General features: G+C 42.2%; 1 protein-coding gene across 1 annotated transcript in view; it reads right to left on the reverse strand.

Annotated features, from left to right (window-relative positions):
- Positions 1-14986, reverse strand: part of HACD2 (3-hydroxyacyl-CoA dehydratase 2) — a 92685-nt gene that overhangs the window by 5464 nt on the left and 72235 nt on the right. The window contains exons 5-6 of the mRNA XM_014829565.3: positions 3346-3467; positions 1134-1312 (exon numbers count right to left, since the gene is read on the reverse strand). Coding sequence (XP_014685051.1) covers positions 1134-1312; positions 3346-3467 — 301 coding nt within the window. The remainder of the gene's footprint in view (positions 1-1133; positions 1313-3345; positions 3468-14986) is intronic.

Below are 14986 nucleotides of genomic sequence, written 5' to 3' on the forward strand. Positions count from 1 at the left end.
ATGGCCTTTAGCCACTGTGGTTCCAGCACCAAAGAGGAGGACTTGATAATTCATAAAGAGTGGAAAGTGAATCATGAAGCAGACCTGGGTCTAAGAATTTCCCTAAGATAAACATTCACATGAAATCTGGATGTAGTTTTTTTCTCACAATGCATGAAATACAATTTTCCACAGAGGGACACACAAACATGTCGTTTTCAATTGTTAGGGTGATTCATTCAGTTCACGCTGTGGGCTGAAGGAAAACCCAATCCTCTGGTCTGAATTTAACCCAAGGTTTAGGGCAGAATATAGCATCTTATAGACTAAAATTAGATTCAGAGCCACAATGGCTACGGAAATAGCTAAATGAGAAGAAACATTAACTTCATATACCCTTGGGTAGAACAAGATCCTTTCGGGTATGTGGAAATCACTCACAGGATTTCAACTGAACATTAGAATTTGAGAAAAGGACTAAACAACTCTTCCTCAGCAAACAGGACTCACTTCATAGAAGCCTCAAACAAGGCCTCTTCTTTCTTTCTGGGGATGCCGACAGGCACATGTGATTATCCTTATATTTAACCTGTAGCAATACTGTTAAAATAACTGGAAACCATTCTGAAGAGAACACCATGTCCTCTTCAGATGGTTTTCATGCTTATTTCCAAATAAGAAATATAGAAAAAAATCTATTTTTATGTTGTTTCTGGTTAACTACTGATTCCTTAAAAATGAAGTAACTCTATCTTGATACAGTAAAAACGCAAAAATCTCTTTACAATGTTCTTCAGACACCAAAACAAGCAGTTCTTGAGAGACAGAAAAACTCAAGGTAAGGGCTTTAATGGCTGTTTTCCCCCATACTTTCACCAGCAGACACTGAACCTATCTGGCATTCAGTGTTTCAAACCCACACACTGGGAAGGGTGCCTTTTGGCAGCTCTATTGAGAAGGGTTCATCTTTATTCAATTACTACCAGAGAAAATTCCCTCTGACAGTCAGCATTCAATAAAAACTAAGCGTTCCCAATAAATTAGATTTACATTTGCTTGGATATGGTGGAAAAACAACCAAAGGCATTTAACTCTAGTTATTGTGAAGCCACTTTTTAAGACATAAACAAATATATGCATAAGTGTTTACTTACGTGGAATGTAGGAGATCATTATCAGAATGAGGAATGCGTAATAGTCAAAGGAGAAGTTGTACTTGTTGGGTAAACTGATGGAGTACAGGCCGGCCTGTCTGACAAAGGGCAAGGCAGCGTAGATGGTGAGCAGCTCTCCCGACACTCCCATGGGGTACAGCACAATGAAAAGCGTGTACCTAAAACAACAGAACACTCACACTGGGGCTTGAAGCCAGCCTTAGCAGAAAGACACACTTCCACCCTTCTCATCAGTACTGGTCTTTTAGAAAGCTCTGTTTATACATTTTCCTGTTTACCCACTGCTTAAATTCAGGTTTTTCAAGCCAGTTTTTGAAAAGGGTCTATAGCAGGTATGTTTCTGAATGTTCTAAAAGAAAATAAACATATTTGGTCAGCCTCAAAATTTGGTCTGACTAAACAACTCTTCAAAATAGCTCCCTAAAATAACTAAGGTGATGCCAAATATTGGTAAAGTAGGGGCACTGAGTCATGGTTTATACTGAAGGGTCTTGCCTGTGGGGTGCGAGTGGGGTTGGGGTTTGCAGGGAGTCAGGGAAGGTGTCGGAGCCTGTGTCTAGGAATCCCTACAATGTACGCCAAGCCCGGGCTGTGGACTAAAGAAAACAGCGCATCCAATGAGGATACTGCTACAATTATTCAAATGTCTGTACACACTACTGTAAAAAATGAGATATATGCTATTTAAGAAACATTAAACAATTCACGGTAGCTTTTGGTCATTATGTAATTTTTCAAAACCATAATTACTATCACATGGGAGAATCCACACAATTTTTTTTCACTTAAAAAGGAGTTCTCTATGTTTCAAAAAGAATTCAGAGAGAGGTTCATCCTACGGAACTAACTGGAAGTCATTCTTCCAGGTATAAGTATTCTAAAGAAACCATCAGCTCAGATTTTAAAAAGCTTCTGGCTGTTTGGGGCTGACAGTGAGCACTGGGCTACCAACTTCCAGGCCCAGGAACTGTGCTGAGAAACCTGTGACAGTGAAAGGAAGAGTGTTCCCTGTTGCCCACTTCAGCCATGCTAAGGAGGACGGTGGAGGAGGAAGAAATCTTCCATGGGCCATGGGAAACAAGAGACAGAAGCATCGTTGTCCACTAGTAAAATCAGGGCTTGTCAATAACCTTTCCCTCTAACCAGGGCGGACGGCTTTCACAATGCCTGCCCAGGCTGGTTAATAACTGCTCTGTTTTTCCCATTCTTCCCTTTTCTTAATAAAAATGTTTATTGCAAAAAAAGAACGGAAGGAAGGGAGAAGGAGTTCACATACTTGAAATGTTGGAAACAAGGGGTTTATGGCTCCAATTTGATTACTGAGCTCATAAATTATTTAGAAACTACCGTTGTCCTTCCATGAAATGAAGCACTTGGGCCCCAAAGACAGTGTTGCCCCTTTTGCTCTGTTGTTCCTCCCCAGAGTCCTTCCCAACTCAGAAAACTGCTCGCAACAGTCTCATGGGTTACTTCAGATAAACAGATGAACTGTCAGCCTTTTATCCAATTCATAACACAAGTAAAGCAAAATAAAACTGAGAACAAGCTAAAAGTGCCATGTAACGGTTGTCATTAATTAAAAACTAATTTAAGAGTCATAACTTGTTGGCGAAATTGAGAATGAGAATTGGACGTGGGCTAAAAAACTAACATAATGGCAGAAGCTCATCAGTAAATTTTGATATGGACAAAAAGGGGATGTTACATCAAATCTCTATCAAATAATTTAACTAACAAGAACTGACCCAATAAAAATAACTTAAGTACGAAAAATTTAAGACATGGGGCCGGCCCCGTGGCCGAGTGGTTAAGTTTGCGGGCTCCACTGCGGTGGCCCAGGGAATCGTCGGTTGGAATCCTGGGTGCGGACATGGCACTGCTCATCAAGACATGCTGAGGCAGCATCCCACATGCCACAACTAGAAGGAACCACAACTAAGTACCAGGGGGCTTTGAGGAGAAAAAGGAAAAAATAAAATCTTTTAAAAAAAAATTTAAGACAGTGTTTCTATTAATGAGAGATAAGTAGAGTCTCTTATCTATAGATAAAATCTACAGACCAGATTTCTACCCAACCTCTGTCTTGTATAATTTTATTTTTAGGAACTTGGAGGCAATATTTAGACAATAAAGGGCCAATGCAGTGATGGATCATTTCAAAACTTAGTTTTCATTGCATGTCCTTCTTTACCTGGCCCATTTGATGAGGTAAGGCAGGTGGTTTAACAGACTGAACGTATAAAAGGAATAACGGATAATTTCTGTGATGGTCCAGGCAATGACAAACAGGAGGACACTGTCTTCACTCTGCACCTGAAGGAAAAACAAAAGCACAAGCAAGCCCGTGAAGCATTTTAACAAAGCAGCGCTCCCAATGTGCAGCCAGCTGCCTGCCCCTTGCAGAGCTGGAAGGTTGAAGGAAGTCGACACAGCCCCTGGTCTCTATCCTCAGTAGCCATAGCACAGCTCAGACAGAGCTTGCCACATAAAGGAACATGCCTGTGACAACTGTATAGAGCCAAGTGATAAGGGGCAGGTGAGAAGGGATCAGGTCACTGATGAGTAAGAGGCAGGGATGGGGAATTCTATGAGCTGTAAACCGACAGGAAGAAACAAGACACGGTGAGTTTCTGCGTGTTTGTTCGCCAGCCTGTTTGTGGAGACCGTGAAGTGACATCAGAGGGAGCCAAAAGAAGCTGGATAAGAAGCATAGAAGGGCAAAGTAGTGGAAGGCTTGGACCCATTGGCAAGAATTTTAATTCGATTTGCGTGACAACTAGGAATCTGAGGAAATTTCAAAGCAGGGTAATGTAATGATTAAAACACAATTGAAGATGAGGATAATTCCCCAGGAGGGCCGATTTATTGTCTCCCCCTGGTGACTTCTTCCTGGGCCGGCCTGCTTTAACTCAAGGATTATGGAAGTTCCCGTGCTGATCACAGGAGGTGGCTAAAGCCAGAAGAGCTTTGGAATTCTCAGCCTCCTCTGAAGTTGTTTTCATGCTGAAAAACAACAAACTTTTAAAAGAAGCCTTAGGTGTTTTTTTAGGGGATGTTTTCACTAGATGCCTTAGACTGCAAATCTTGCATGAAAACTTATTACTGTGATATTAACTATCAGCACCTCCCCCACGCCACCCCAGCTAGGTTTATAATGATCCTTGGTGCTTGAAAACCAATAATAAGAAACAACCTTGCAGCCCAATTCACTTAGGTTTTCCTGCATCGGAAAAGGGCAGTTCAAGTTGGATGTGAATGAGAAATTCCACTGAGCGAACAAACGTCCATTACAAGATGGGTCTTCTCTGTCTCATTCCTAACACCTAAGACAAGAGGGGTATGGCATTCTAACTAACTTCTGCTTCTTTGCATTTGCAGCGTTAAGAGTTTTTAGCACTTACACTCTTCCTCAGAAAGCGTACATGGAGCAATCCACCTACACAATGAAATAAGTAGTCATTTACATACCTATTAACTAAATTGCCCTGACAAAGAAATTCATAAATGCATAGTTACCATTCTCTAAAAATAATAAGAATTGGATACTGTCAAGAGCAAGAGGACTTTTTGTTTTCCTGGTGCTCTGAGATTAGCCCAAGTAAAGGAAAAGCCAGACACCTCTGAAGCTTTCATGTTTCATTTTTCAGTCTGTCCCCAAATCCTTGCTTAAAACCCATCGAGACTAAAACATCACTTCAGAGTGCACTTTGCTTTCTGATGTATTTTGTAATCCTCCTCATCTTAAGGAGATAGGTTTTTACAGCCATGGGTTGAAGCCTTGCTTAAAGATCTCTGGGTTACAGCAGAAGTTTGTCTAATATTTTGCATTGTAATCGTCTTAAAAGCAAGGAATGTGTCTTTTTCATCTTTTGATTCCCAAAAGCACTATGTGTTTTTGACAAGTAGGAGATCAAAAAATATTTGTGGAGCAAACGAATTCAGTCCTAATCAGGTCACTCTAAGACTACATTTCCTGCTTCTTGATACCTGATATTAGTTTCTGTGTAGTCTCAGTGGCCTACAAAAAGACAAATAAAAAAACAAACAAAACGCCCCAAACCTTCCACTTTAATCCAGCCTAGAGGTGATTTGACTCACACGTCCTGACCCCAGCCCCCCAAGTTAGACTTGAACCAAAAGAACTAGAATAAACTTAGACTCAGGCTGAACGTGAAAGCAGTCTGCTCTGAGTCCAGCTGTGAAGACCATGGCATAACTTACAAAAGCCTGAAGATGTGGGAAATGACGATTTTGTATAAATGGTATCTTCAGATCAACAGAAAGTGCAACATTTTTATTAAGAAGGGATTTGAGTAGAGTCAGAGATCAAGCTTATGTGATTTACAGATAATTATCCAATGACACAAAATGGGCAGAACGTAACGAGTTAAAAGCCTCGAACAGATATTTTGTACACTCATGTTCATAGAAGCATTATTCCCAATAGCCAAAAGGTGGAAACAACCCAAATGTCCATCAACAGTTGAATCAATAAACAAAATGTGGTATATACTTACAATGGAATATTATTCAGCCTTAAAAAGGAAATTCTGACATATGCTTTCACATGGATGAACCTTGAACACAATTTGCTAAGTGAAATAAGCCCTTCACAAAAGGACAAATACTGTATAACTCCACTCAAGCGGTACCCAGAGTCGTCAAATTCAGAGAGACAGAAAGTGGAAACAGAAGGGTGCCAGGGGCTAGTGGTGGGACGAAACAGGGAATAATTGTTTAATGGGTACAGAGTTTCAGTTTTGGAAAATGAAAAATGTTTTGGAGATAGATGGCAGTGATGGTTGCACAACAATGGGAATGTACTGAGTGCAATGGAACCATACACTTAAAAATGGTTAAAATGGTAAATTTTGTAATGTATATTTTATCACAATAAAAAAAAAACCCAGTAAGATCAAACTTAAGAAGGCTAAATGTAAAGTTATATATGATTCAGCAACACCAAAATGACTCCAGTACAGAATGGAGATGACTCAGTTTATGAATCCAAGAGATTTGGAGTTTTTGGTGAACCACAAGCTTGACATGAGCCAAGAGGGTGTCGGCAGTTTTTCAAACCAACCGACCAACCAACCAGCCAGCCAGGCAACCAACCAACCAACCAATCAAACAGTATTTGGCCACATTAATAGTTTCCTCCCAACTACTCCACTATAAATAGATTAAACCCCACCTAGGGATCAGAGTCGGTTATAAGAACCCCTGAACTAGCAGAAATTACCTTGGGAAAGGAAAGAGGGTTAATTACTTCAAAATGTAAAAGGTACCATGTGCAAGAGGCAGATGGACATGCGATTAACAGAAAAAATTAATAGGAAGTAAAATGCCTGGTCCGAAATAAGAAAAAACTGTGTAACAAACCAGCTGACTAATAAAATAGGCCACCTCCTGAAGCTGTGTGCTCTTAGGCCCTGGACATATCCAAACTGAGACTGCTCAGAAGAAAGCCCTACAAAGGGTGGGAGGCTGACCTGCAGGGCAGCCCACAGGGCTTCCAGCTGCTGTTCTTTAGAAAGGGGTGTGCAGATAACCTCTGTTTGGAAAAGGTCTGAAACTCCGACTAGTACTAACTTCCTTGCACGAGCTAAAATTCTTTTAGTTGGAAAAAAAATGGGTAGGGACTTCAATAGTATTCTTTTTTTTTGTGAGGAAGAATGGCCCTGAACTAACATCTGTTGCCAATCTTCCTCTTTTTGCTTGAGGAAGATTGAGGCTGAGCTAACATCTGTGCCAGTCTTCCTCTATTTTATGTGGGATGCCACCACAGCATGCCTTGATGAGTGGTGCTACGTCTGCACCCAGGATCTGAACCTGCGAAGCCCAGGCCACTGAAGTGGAGCGCACGAACTTACCCACTATGCCACCAGGCCAGCTCCTAGTATTCTTAAGAATAATTTTCCTTTATCAAATAAGGCAGGAGAAGAGAGAATAACTTAAAAGACTTCCTTTCATTACTGACTGCTGAGTGTATAGCATGAGAATAGTTCCCTGGCCCTTTGCTTCCCAAAAGCTCAGGTCTCAGGGGTCCAGGTCTCATCTCAGTTGGCTTCCTCAGCACCCAACACAGGTCGGGACACAAGGAATGTGTGAAATCAATGCCCCTTAACTTGAATGATACATGCTTTGGGTTTTTTGGGTTTTTGTTTTTTGCAGGGGAAGATTCGCCCTAAGCTAGCATCTGTTGCCAGTCTCCCTCCTTTTTTTTCTTCTTTTTCCCCCCAAAAAGCCCCAGTACGTAGTTGTATATCCTAGTTGTAGGTCCTTCTAGTTCTTCTATGTGAGCCACTGCCACAGCATGGCTACTGACAGACGAGTGGTGTGGTTCGGCGCCTGGGAGCTGAACCTGGGCTGCTGAAGCAGAGTGTGCTGAACTTTAACCACTAGGCCACCAGGGCTGCCTCTCTTTTTGTCTTTTGAAAGCAGGAGTTAGGAACATTTTCCTAACAAGTAGGGAGCCTCCTTTCTACCAAGGGCCAGTGACCCAGAGAAAAATACTCAACTGAGAGTCCTATGGAAGTAAAAACAGAGCCAGTTTAGCTTTGGAGAGGTTTTTGAGAGGCAAAGCACTAGGGTTATAAAATGTTCAACTCAGCTGCTTTTTGAATTAAGAACTAGAAACAATTTTATTAATTATCAAGAATAAGAGGTTTAATATGTCTGTACAAAGATTTGCACACAAATGTTCATAGCAGCATTACTCACATTAGCTGAAAAGTAAAAACAACCCAATGTCCAGCAACTGGGGAATGGATACACAAAATGTGATGCACATCCACACAACAGAGTCCCAGTCAGCAACACAATGGAAAGAAATGCTGATCCACGCCACAATACAGATGGACCTCAGAAACAGCATGCCAAGCGAAAGAAGCCAGATGCCAACGACCACCCATTGTACGATTTCATCTATTTGAAAAGCACAGAAAAGGCAAATCCAGAGGCAGAAAGTGGATTAACAGCTGCCAGGGGATGGGAGTGGGAACGGGAATTCACTTCTAAAGCTATGAGGGATCACAGTGTGGTGGCGGAAATGTTCTGAAACTGGCTTATGGTGAGGGTTGCGCAACTTGGTGAATTTACTTAAAAGCATTGAATTGTACACTTAAAATGGGTGAATTTGTGGTATATAAATTGTACCTCTATAAAGTTGTTTTAAAAAAAAGAATATGTTTACTTTAAATGCATATTACTACCTTTTAAGGGAAAAGGGAGGCATTTAGGGCAAAGGGGATTTATTAAGGTTTACAGAGGAAAAGAGGAAGACAAGGGGGTGGTTGCCAAAAACCATTTTGAAGCCATGTTTCTAAGTTGCACATTCACCATCGCGGCACAGAGAGGGGAGGGGCGGGGGCCAGCCGCCTCAGGTCTTCCTGGCCTGGCGCAGGGAGCCGCGCGGTTCCCGCCCCCCCACTCTATAGCCACGGAGGCCGCGCTGTGTGTGGGCGGCTTGTGTAATTCAGCCAGGGGAGTTTACACAGAAATCCAAGTTGGAGAAACAAATGGGCACAAGAGAAAAACCTTTACACACAAATAGCATCATGTGTTTGACTTTAAAAGGCTCAGGGAATATCAGCACATGAAAAGCTGTCATTTTTATTACATTCAAAGAAAAACAGATGGTGCCATGTAAGAAAATCATATTGTAGACACCCTTTTCTTCTTAGCATTCTGGAACCTGCTGCTTACCACTCTAGTTATTTCAAACAAAACCTCCTGATCGTGCTTTACGCTAAGTGTTCTCTTCTCTTCTTCATGCCCTTCCATTTGTGCAGAGAAGAGACTGTGGTAAGATCTAAGGGCCGAGGACAAGCGTCTGCTCTTGGCAAAACTGGCGCATGTTTGTCTTCGTCTGCTCGGCTGCCATAATAGGATGCCACAGATTGGATTGGCTTAAACAGAAATGCATCTTCTCACAGTTCTTGGGGCTGGAAGTCTGCAATCAAGGTGCCAGCTTGTTGGATTCCGGCGAGAGCTCTCTTCCTGACTTGCAGCTGGTGCCCTGTCATCGTGTTCTCACACAGTGGGGAGAGAGGGAAAGCTCTCTGGAGTCTCTTCTTCTAAGGGCACCAATCTCATGAGGGCACCTCATCTAAACCTAACTACCCCGCAAGGCCCCATCTCCAAAGATCATCGCATTAGGGTTAGGGTTTCAACATACGAATTTGGGGAGGGGGCGGGAACACAATTCAGTCCACAGCTACATTCCAGACCAGGTGTTGGCAAACTTTTTCTCTAAAGGGGTAAATAGTAAATATTTTTGACTTTGTACCCTACATGGCCTTTGTTATGTATTCGTCCTTGTTGTTTTTACACTCTTTAAAACTGTAAAAACCATTACAAATTGCAGGCTAGATTTGGCTCACAGGTGAACCCCTGGTTCTAGATCCATTTGGCCCCCCCCAATTTCCTTCCTATGACCTGTTTACCCTACAAATGTCATTCTTCAGCCTTCCTATGACAGACTGTGTACGTGTGTGCTGGGGAAGGGGATCAATACATCTATAACCAACAGACATCATGGAAAAAGGAATTACTCTTATAAGAACACATATAAGCACTTTTTTTGTGTTACGTCATCTTAAAATCTCAGTTATCTTTTTTTTTATGTGTGTGGTACAATATACAAAAAATTTACCACTTTAACCATTTAAAAGTAATTCAGTGGCGTTAAGTTCTGTACATTCACCATGTTGTACCATCATCAGTATCTATCTCCGGAACGTCTCATCATCCCAAACAAACTCTGTACTCAGTAAATAATAACCCCATTTCCCTGCCCTCCAGCCCCTGGGAACCACTATTCCACTTTCGGTCTCTAAGAATTTGCTTATTCTAGGTACCTCATTTAAGTGGAATCATACAAAATGTGTCCTTCCGTGTATGGCTTATTTCATTTAGCATAATGTTTTCAAGCTTCAACTACGTTGTAGCACTTGTGTCAGAATTTCCTTCCTTTTTAAGGTTGAACAATATTCCATTGTTTGTATACATCACATTTTGTTGATTGGTTCAACTGCTGATGGACATTGGAGTTGTTTCCACTTTTGGCTACTGTGAACAATGCTGCTATGAACATGGGTCTCCAATATGTTTCAATTACTCCAGGTACATAATATCTAGAAGTGGAATTACTGGGTCATATGGTAATTCTATATTTAACTTTTGGAGGAACCACCAAACTTTTCCATAGCGACTGCACCATTTTACATTCCCACCAACAGTGCACAAGGGTTCCAATTCTGCATGTCTGCACCACCTCTTGTTATTTTCATTGTTTTTTTTGACAGTGGCCATCCTAATGAGCGTGAAGTGGCATCTCATTGTGGTTTTGATATGCACTTCCCTAATGATTAGTGATGTGAAGCATTTTTTCATGTGCTTATTGGCCATTTGCATATCTTCTCTTGAGAAATGTCTACTGAGGTCCTTTGCCCACTTCTAATTGGGTTGGTTTTTTGTTTTTAATAATCTCTTTTAAATAATTATGGTGACAACAGCAGTAAAAATAATTATACCTAAGAGTTACTGAACTCTGACTAGAGGCTAAGCCCATTTTTACACATATTACTGCCTTACTGAACCCCCATTTTACAGATGAAGAAAGTAAAGCTTTCAGAAGTTGAACCCAGCTCTGTGCACCTAAACTCTCAACAGTTCTGACTTGTTTTCTTGGGCTTCGGGTCTTAAACACACACACACATGCACACCCCTCCCATTGTCATGGAAAGAACACCTCTCTTGCGAAATCAAGAAAACTTATGGGGCTGGCCCTGTGGCCAAGTGGTTAAGTTCGTGCGCTCTGCTTCCGTGGCCCAGGGTTTCACTGGTTCAGATCCTGGGCGCAGACATGGCACCACTCCAAGCCATGCTGAGGTGGCATCCCACATGCGACAACTAGAAGGACCCACAACTAAAATATACAACTATGTATCAGGTGGATTTGTGGAGAAAAAGCAGGAAAAAAAAATTGGAAGAAAACTTACAAGAAACCTATATACAGGAAGAGCCTGGAGAACGGGTAAGGTAAATGTGACCATTTTCTAGCATCAGGAAAGCTATTAGTTCTCCAAAAAATGTGGCCTACCTCTGAGGAGCTGACACCGGAGAGACCAAGAGGAACAGCCTCACTGACAAGGACTGAGTAAAGTATGAAAAATTCCAGGTCACTGCAGTCCAGAGGTATCTTCCATATGCCTGGGAGATGGCTGAGTTTTGAATTAGTGACCGCAGACAGAATCCAGCACAAGCACTTGAGACAAACCCTGACGAGTCCCCTAGAGTTCATATGAGTCTTCTTCCCTGAGCCTTGCCTTGCAAATAATCTTCATTGCTTTTTGTTTTAGCCTGTTTTACTTCCTCAGTTTAACTTGTTGAGACTCCCAAAAAATGTATATACATTCACACATTGTATATACATACATACCTACACCCACAAAGAGCTATAGAAATGCTGTTAGATGTACCTGTGTATGAGTCTATATGTATACATAATATGTATGTATACATTTGTGTGTATATATGTGTGTGTGTGTGTGTGTGTGTGTATGTGTCTCTCTCCTAGCTTTCTCTACTGAGAGGACCTAGAAGCATTAACATCCCAGTAGCAAGAAGCATCTCAACTACCCAGATCCTGGTTCCTAAATACCAGGAACCAGGGCTCCTTGGCAAAATCGATGTTTCCAGGGCTAGGGCAGGAGAAGTACAAGATGAGACTGGAAATCTTTTCTGTCACAAAGTAAGGAAATGCTCAAGATTGGAGACAAGTCAAAAGGACAAGGAGATGGGGCCGGCCCAGTGACACATCGGTTAAGTTTGCAGGTTCTACTTTGATGGCCTGGGGTTCGCCGCTTCAGATCCCAGGCGTGGACCTATGCACTGCTTATCAAGCTATGCTGTGGCAGGTGTCCCACATATAAAATAGAGGAAGACGGGCATGGATGTTAGCTCAAGGCTAATCTTCCTCAGCAAAAAAAAGAGGAGGATTGGCAGCAGATGTTAGCTCTGGGCTAATCTTCCTAAAAAAAAAAAAAAAAAAGGACAGGGAGAAACGGCTTCCACTGGCCAAATCACAGACAATTATACAGGAATTCATGAGCCTAAACTGATAAAACAAATAAGTGAATGAATAAACGGGAGAAAGGGAAAGCTATTCCTTAAAGGAGGACGCCAACTAATACATGTAAAAGAAGTGACAGAAATAGAGAATAAACATTTGGTAACCATCATAGAGGTGGCTGATACAGGCAGGAGTCATTCCCACAAAAAACTAATCAATAAAAAGGGGAATACGGTGACTTGAAGGTGGAGAAGCTGGCAGACACCAAGAGGAGCAGGTGATCGGAGTCAACAGCACCAGGGGTAGGATGGGGAGTCACGACACTGCCCCTCATGTGGTGCCCTGAGAGAACATGGCACTGTCTCTGTGGCATTCCTGCCAAGGATGCATGGCTTGGACTGGTCATGAGGGAACACGAGATGGATCCAGCTGAGGGTCACCCTACATAAATTAAGGCCTAGACTCTTCAAAACTGTCAAGGACGTGAGAGACAGAGCAAGGCTAAGAAGTTCTTCCAGGGGCCAGCCCTGTGGCCAAGTGATTAAGTTTGTATGCTCTGCTTTGGAGGCCCAGGGTTCGCCCATTTGGATCCTGGGAGCAGACCTACACATGGCTCAACGAGCCATGCTGAGGCAGCATCTCAAACAGAAGAACTAGAATGACTTACAACTAGGATATACAGCTATGTACTGGGGCTTTGGGGAGGAAAAAAGAGAGAGAGAGAGAGGAAGATTGGCAACAGATGTTAGCTCAGGGCCAATCTTCCATAAAAAAAAAATGAAATTAAAAAAAAAAAGTACCTCCAGACTGATGGGTCTGAAGAGACCGGACAACTAAATGTAATATGTATGTGGCAGGAATATCACCCAAAGATGCTTCTCCCTTCCCCTGGTATCCTCGTGCTTAGCACAACATCTGGAGCAAAGAAGATACTTAGTGAATATTTGCCTTTCTAGAAAGGAAACAAAAAGACACTGTTTGGACAGTCAGTGAAACGTGAATGGGCGTGCAGATGACACCCAGTGCTGCATCAACCTTGGCTTCCTGACTGGAGTGCCGTATGCAGGTGATGGAGGAGAGTGTCTGAAACACAGCCTGGAGTATTCAGGACTGACAGGACATCAGGTACAGCTTGCTCTCGAGGTTGAGAAAAAGATGAATGATAAGGGGTATATGAATACAGAAGAGTAGGCAATGGCACAAAGGCAGTAAAATGCCAACAGTTAGGGAATCTGAGTGAATGGAATAAGAGTGTTTGGCACTGTTCTGGCAACTTTTGTGAAAATTTGAAATTATTTCAAAACAAAAAAAAAATCACCTAAGTACTAAGCAACCACTCTGGGGGCACAATTAGAAGCAAATACAACTATTACTTCATTTCTAGATATATTGTTTTTGATATGAAGCCTCCAAATCAGCTGGCAGAGGTGGGCTATATAACCACAAAAAAGGCATAAGAACATTTACAGCAAAACATATAAACAGGGGGCTGGTCCCGTGGCTGAGAGGTTAAGTTCGCGCACTCTGCTTCAGCAGCCTAGGGTTCGCCAGTTCAGATCCTGGGCACAGACCTACACCCTGCTCATCAAGCCATGCTGTGGTGGCATCCCACAGAGAAGAACTAGAATGACCTACAACTAGGATATACAACTATGTACTGGCGTTTGGGGAGAAAAAAAGAAAAAAGGAATATTGGCAACAGATACTACATTAGCTCAGGGCCAATCTTCTTCTCACCCACACACAAACATATAAATAAGAGCACACCAAGAGAGGGCAACTTGAATAATAGACCTAATGCTGACCTCCATTTCTATCAGCATTCTCTTGTCTTAGACTGTAAACACGCTGTGGGCAGGTTCACAAACCTGCTTTGAAGAGGGGTTAGCTTCATTTTAAGGCAAAATCAGATTTTTACTAAATGCTTTACATTAGGATAATAATGATGATTAAGATAATGATAACTCCCATTAGCAGGGCTAATTATTCCTTAAGTATGATAAAAGTAATTATGTGTAAATTTTCACCAGCTAACTGTGAAACGATTTTAATAAGTATAAAAGCCATATTCATTTCTATGTGAAAAGTCAATTATATCTGTTTTAAACCTCAGGACATAGAAAAGAATTCGAAACAGTCGTACAGAAATTGGTCACTAAAATTTGTCTGCAAAGATTAGGTTATGTTACAGCTAACATGTAGCTAAGATTTACTAAGCACTTACTAAGGACCAGGACTGTTCTAGTGCTTTAACTGTGTTAATTCATTGAGTCCCCAAGATGACCCCACAAGGGGAAACAACTGGGCCCGGGAGACAGGAACAGCTCCTCAGGGGCTGGACAGGCTGGAGCAGCCCCTCCACTGGGGCAGCTGAAGTGTAACACGTCCTTCCTCTGCGTTATCAGTTATCCCACCACCAGGTATTGCTGTCTGCTGATTCTGCTCCTGTAGCATACAGAGAGCCCTGGGAGGGTAGTGCTGTGATTTCCCTTTTGTCATGGATCCTGGCACTTAGCACAATACCTGGAGCATAGAAGGTATTGAATAAATATTTGTTGAGTGAGTAAGAATGAATGACTAAGGAGATGGTGACCCATGTGCAGTCTGAGCCTGCACACTCTCTGATTTGCTGGAACAGGCTTGGGTGAGAAGGGCAGCTCCCCAGGGGGAGTGAGGCCGAGGGCCACAGGGCTAGTGCCTGGCTGGTGATGTCAGCTGAGGGCTTGGGCTGGAGAATAGGACAATTCTGACGACA

The sequence above is a fragment of the Equus asinus genome, chromosome 5 (genome assembly GCF_041296235.1).
Source record: "Equus asinus isolate D_3611 breed Donkey chromosome 5, EquAss-T2T_v2, whole genome shotgun sequence".
Taxonomy (NCBI): domain Eukaryota; kingdom Metazoa; phylum Chordata; class Mammalia; order Perissodactyla; family Equidae; genus Equus; species Equus asinus.